General features: G+C 40.2%; 1 protein-coding gene across 1 annotated transcript in view; it reads right to left on the bottom strand.

The window, feature by feature from the left end:
• The window catches only part of LOC106869568 (transformation/transcription domain-associated protein), a 103,165-nt gene that overhangs the window by 42,626 nt on the left and 54,291 nt on the right, over window positions 1–6,248 (bottom strand). The window contains exons 54-58 of the mRNA XM_052970942.1: window positions 4,163–4,395; window positions 2,956–3,119; window positions 1,891–2,069; window positions 854–996; window positions 256–358 (exon numbers count right to left, since the gene is read on the bottom strand). Of these exons, the coding sequence (XP_052826902.1) occupies window positions 256–358; window positions 854–996; window positions 1,891–2,069; window positions 2,956–3,119; window positions 4,163–4,395 (822 nt within the window). The remainder of the gene's footprint in view (window positions 1–255; window positions 359–853; window positions 997–1,890; window positions 2,070–2,955; window positions 3,120–4,162; window positions 4,396–6,248) is intronic.

Here is a 6,248-nt window from a genome sequence, read left to right as displayed (position 1 = left end):
TATATATATATATATATTACGGAGAAGATTATATATGTGTGTACACACACACATACAAACACGTATATACTGACATACACATATATTTGCATACATACATACATACATATGAACAAACAAACAAACATACATGTGTACATATGGACAAATGTACATACTTAGATGCACACATAAAAAACACATCCCTCAAGCATACAAACCCAGAGTCATAAAACAGAAAGACATATGAAGAGCAGAGTGAAGTAGTGAACCTACCTCGACAAATTTCTGTCTAATATGATGCTGGTTACATCTGAGGCCTGCAAGGAAGGCTTGTTCTAGCTTAGAGGTGAGTTCACTGCCAGCCAAACTCTCATCTCTGAAAGGAAACATATCAATGTGACATTATACTGGGAATGCTTATTTAAAACACTACATCTCACACCACAAGCCAGCAGGGACAACCTTTCACACCACAAGCCAGTAGGGACAACCTTTACAGGTTTGATCCACTAGATACAACAACCAAATTTCCCTCAAATCATACCCTGCAGTCTTAAGTATGGATAGGAGATATTGGATGGGATGCGAGAGAATATAGTCCTTCTGTTCTCCTAATCTCATGTGGTAGGAAGATTAGAGAAACTAGAAATACTGTACACTGGTAGAACGGATCAATAGGAGAGAGACGGGGTGGAGGGGTGAAAGAGAGGAGAAAAGAGGAATGTGAGGAGGGATAAGGGGTGAGGAGGGGAATGGGAGATGGGGGAGAGGAGGGGGAAAGAGGTGCAAAGAGAGGAAGAGGAGAGAGGGAGGAACAGAAAGAGGAAAAAGCAAGTAGATGGACAGGTATATTAAATGAGTATATAGCTACCTGTAGATGTGGTTAACCAATTCCAGGAATTGTGCATTTAGTTCGACATCTTCAGGAAATCTGCGCTCAACATGAACCATCAGCTTGCACAAGAGAATGGCCTTTTCTCGTATTGATGGAGACTGGTTGATAGCAATGGGTGTCTGGAAGTAAGAGACACGAGAATGAAGCAAAGAAGAGAATGGTGTAGGGAAACATATGTTACAAGTTTTACTCTGGTGGTTGAAGCAAAAATCATGAGTGTGCGTTGTACATGAGGCATGGGTGCCAAGGAAAATGTGCTACGTATCGGAATTGATACACAGGTATTATAGTGAGTGTGAGGCATGGATGCATTTGTCACATTAGAAGTGGTACATGAAATGATAACGAACCTAATGAAGTGATGTTGGGGACACCAACTGTTACATAGACACAATGTATAATATACATCCACAGATATTTACAGGTAGCCAAACACATCAGTAGAATTACATACATACACACAACATCATTTTGAGCGTGGCCGTTGCTAGTACCGCCTGACTGGCCCTCGTGCCGGTGGCACGTAAAAGCACCCACTACACTCTTGGAGTGGTTGGCGTTAGGAAGGGCATCCAACTGTAGAAACTCTGCCAGATCAGATTGGAGCCTGGTGCAGCCATCCGGTTCACCAGTCCTCAGTCAAATCGTCCAACCCGTGCCAGCATGGAAAGCGAACGTTAAACAATGATGATGATGATGATGATAATGATGACACACACACAAGTACATTATCTTGCATGTACACACATGAACCCTATCTTTCTTTCACACTCACATATGCAAAAGACTCACCTTCTTTCACTTATACTCACATGCACAGCAGACTCTCTCTCATATTTAACAAACTATCTCCCTACAAAGCAGAATAGCTCTCTCTCTCTCTCACACACACACACTACAAACCTTATCCATTTTTACCTATACGAATTTACACATGCATAAACACATGCACACACTAAGACATAAAGAGACGAAAAACATGTGATATCCACAAGCAGCAGCAGTGGCCTTACTTTTGTTTTAACCCAGTCTTCAACCATTTTAGTTATTGCTTTCACCACTTTTGGGTCTGAAGTCTTTTCTATGAGGCATACCAAGATGTTGCCAATGAAACTCTTACGCATTTCAATACTGAGAACCCCGACTCTGTTCTTGACCAAATCTAGACTGAGGATGAGTAATTCACTGGCAGCTGTGTACGCAAGAGAAACATTAATGATCAATACAGATGTCGATGAAAGTGTGTGTATATGTGTGTGTGTGTATATATATATATATATATATATATATATATATGTATGTATGTATATGTTTATATTTGTATGTATATGTATATATTTGTATGTTTGTATACATATGTATTTATTTACATGTACACACACATAGCACTCAAAATTAAACGAAAAGCAAAAGAGAAGGACAGGCAAGAGAACAACAAATGGGGTGTATTAGTTTGATGCTCAGAGAAAAATGGGAGAAATCTTTGACATTTTGAGCCGAAGCTCTATAAGAAGGAATGAGGAGAGAAAATAGATGGAAAATGAGGGAAAAAAATGTAGAGAAAAAGCCATGTGTGTGTTTGTATATATGTATGTGTGTGTGTATAGTACAGATGTACATACATGCATACATATATATATGACAGCATTCTATCAGTTCCCGTCTACCACATCTACTCACAAGGCTTTGTGCGGCCCAGAGCCATAGTAGAAGACATTTGTCCAAGGTGCCAAGCAGAGGGACTGAACCTGGAACCATGTGGGTGGGAAGTAACTCTCTCAACCTCACAGCCAAGTCTGTACCTAGAAGGGTTGATACCATATTAAAAACATCCAGTCCATGCTATAAAGTGGTTGGCATTAAGAAGGGCATCCAGCCATAGAAATCATGGCAAAGCAGAAACTGGAGTTCATTGCAGTCCTCTAATTCATCAGCCCGTCAAAATGTCCAACCCACATCAGAATGGAATGATGATGATGATGATACACATATACTAAATCACTAATGTCTCATTTTAGACATTTAGCTTAATAACAACAAAAAAAATTATAAAAGATGTATGAGAACCGCTGACTCACCTGGATTCTGCTCATTGTTAGCTGTCAGGTGTTCACGAGCCATTTTTTGTAGTACTTTCATAAATAAGGCAATCAGTCGGTCTATATAGCAAGGGTTATGCATGCATGCAGCCTTCAGAATCATCAGGGTGGGAAACAGTATGTTGTTGGAGTTCCCAGTTGACCTGTAGAGATATGAAAACACAGTATTTGAGAGAGAGAGAGAGAGAGAGCCACAAACCTATGTCTGTCTGTATGCATGCATGCATGCATGCATGTATGTATGTATGTATGTATGTATGCATGTATGTATGTATGTATGTATGTATGTATGTATGTATGTATGTATGTATGTATGTACGTATGTATGTATGTATGTATGTATGTATGTGGGTAGAGAGCATACAACACTCGTAATCCTTCATGTTTGTATAATTTTTTTTCCTTTTAGACAACCTTAGATTATCTTTAGCTGAGACTGAACTAGTGAAGGATTGTCACCTCTTGAAATACCAAACCATAACTCCATCGCAACAGACAGATCACAATCACCACCACCACTTCACACACTACTTCTGATCTAGGTGCACTATTGATACCTGTACCACCAACTGCATGAATTCTTATTTCTTTATTGCCCACAAGGGGCTACACAGAGAGGGGACAAACAAGGACAGACTCGATTATACCGACCCCAATGCGTAACTGGTACTTAATTTGGCAGAATTTGAACTCAGAACGTAGCGGCAGACGAAATACCGCTAAGCATTTCGCCCCGGCGTGCTAACCATTCTGCCAGCTCGCCGCCTTCATTTCTGCCTGCTCACCAACTGCATGAATTCTGAACATCAATCAGTCAATAAAGTGTTAAAGCTAACCCCATCCCTACCCTGCTACCAAACTGGCACCCCAGCCCCCAAGAATTAACCTGTCCACACTGCACTGTACTCCACTCCACACACTGCAGCATTTTCTGGCGAGCAAGTTGAATTTTCAAGACCAAAAGTTACAGCCAAAAAATACAGGTCAACTGAGATCTGTGAAGCATTTCTTGTGGCAGTAGCACAAAAGAGTTTGACAAGTCCTCAATGAAACATGAAAAAAGGTACTGCACAATTCTAAATGTAGATACCAATACATTCCTGACACAAAAAATGTAATAAATTCTTTTTTAGTTAAAAAGAAAAAGGAAAAAAAACTCCAAAAACCCTGGTTAGGGATGTCTTACTTTTCATAATTGTTGAGTCCATCATAGACGACTTTACTGACGCATGCATACAGACACTCGAGCTCCTCGTATTTGGAAGGTACTGGGGCATTGGTTGGTTCTGTAGGGAAGATACTCATTAGACGAGACAGCAAGGAGTGAACGGCACGGATTACCTTGGGGTTTGGACATGTCAGACAGGCAGCGATCCCTCGTTGCAGAGGTTTGAAACTAGCAAGGATGTTGTCTTTTTTCTGTAAGAAACACACAAACAGGTTTGATTAGTAGATGAAGAGAAGTGAGAGAGTGGAGATGTGAAGTTTCATCTTATATCAGAGAATAGTGTGGTCAGTTATGGTAAAAAAATTGCATACAGGTATAGATGTGTGGCAAGAGGCTTGCTTTCAAACCATATGGTCCTGGGTTCACTCCCACTGAACGACACCATAGGCAAGTGTCTTCCACTATAGCTTCAGGCCAATCAAAGCCTTGCAAGTGAATTTGTGTTGTATAGTGAAACTGTACACCCCTCCCAGTAAAAAGTGGGAGTAGCCAGCCATTATAAATAGACCAGTTAGCCTAGCCAGTCGACAGGTGAAGGTCAGAAGATCGAGAGTACGAGTAAGTCGTGTCTGTGTTGATATGGTAATTATACTGTGATACTGAGTGGACATTATAACAATCCAATCCTTTTGAAGATACTAACACTGTATGACTGGGGATCGTACAGTGCCAGATAGAACCATTCTATCGACGACTTTAGAATATGACAATATCTGTCAGAGCGACAGCCGTCATGAAAAGACAGATACAACAGTGGCAAAAGACCACTTTACAACAATTTGGTAGATGGAAACTGAAAGAATCCCATTGTATGTGTGTGTGTGTGTGTGTGTGTGTGTGTGTTTGTTTTTGTGACTATGCTTGCCCTCCACCGGTGCTGGTGTGTTTACAACCCTGTAACTTAGCAGTTCAGCAAAAGTGACCAACAGAACAAGTACCAGACTTAAAAAGGAAAATAAGTACTGGGTCATTCGACTAAAAATTCTTCAAGGTGGCCACAGTCTAATGACGGAAACCAGTAAAAGATGAAAGATACCTATATACAAGAACAAAAATACTCTTAAATATATAACAAAGACTAATTCCATGAGTCACAAGTCTTAATCATCCTGAAAACATTGAATGCAAAACCAAAGTTAAGCTCCTCATAATTTCAATGTCCACTTACTATGCTCACATGGGTCAGATTGGAGTGTATCGAAGCACATTTTCTCTGGCCAAATGCCCTCCCTATCACCAACCTTCACTTGTTTCCAAGCAAGGTAATATTTCCCTATGACCAGACATGTTTTCATAGAATATTGGAAATGAATGACATTGTATGGCAGTAACAACCATTTATGATTATCAAATGATGTCAAGACAAGGAAACACTATTACACATACACACACAAAATGGGCTTCTTTCAGTTTTCATCTACCAAATCCATTTACAAGACTTTGGTTGGCCTGGGGCTACAGTAGAAGACATTTACCCAAGGTGCCATGCAGTGGGACTGAACCTAAAACTGTATAATTGGGAGCCAAACTGCTTAACCATAAAACCACACCTGCATCTTTCATAATTCACGACAATCAGAAATGTTGAAACAAGTTCCATTTATACCAGATGGAATTATTGGTGGGAAAATGTTTAATATTGATGTCAGAACATTAATTTTTACTGCAGTATGCATTATGTGAGTGTATGTGTCTGTTTGCATGCACACATACACACACACACAAATGTTCAAAACAAGGTTATATCTCTAATCAACTGCCCATACCTGCCTGACCTTTTGCAGTAGGTCTAAATCTAAGAGAATATACACAGAAGCTAAAACAAGAGTTTGAAATATATTTGAAAGTTTCCCCAATATACAAAAAAAACCTTAAAAACCTAAATTTAGACAGTGTCACGTGACAACTAGCTGGGGCTGCCTGCTGGAGCCTAGCAGCAGATATAAAAAGGGGAACTTGACACGACGATCAGTCGGACGCTGACACTCGTTGATGCTGCATCGAAGAGGCCAGGGAATAGAAGAAGACATGCACCCAACACCAG

This window comes from Octopus bimaculoides, chromosome 9 (genome assembly GCF_001194135.2).
Source record: "Octopus bimaculoides isolate UCB-OBI-ISO-001 chromosome 9, ASM119413v2, whole genome shotgun sequence".
In the NCBI taxonomy this organism is placed as follows: domain Eukaryota; kingdom Metazoa; phylum Mollusca; class Cephalopoda; order Octopoda; family Octopodidae; genus Octopus; species Octopus bimaculoides.
This window is presented reverse-complemented; position numbering and strand designations above follow the sequence as displayed.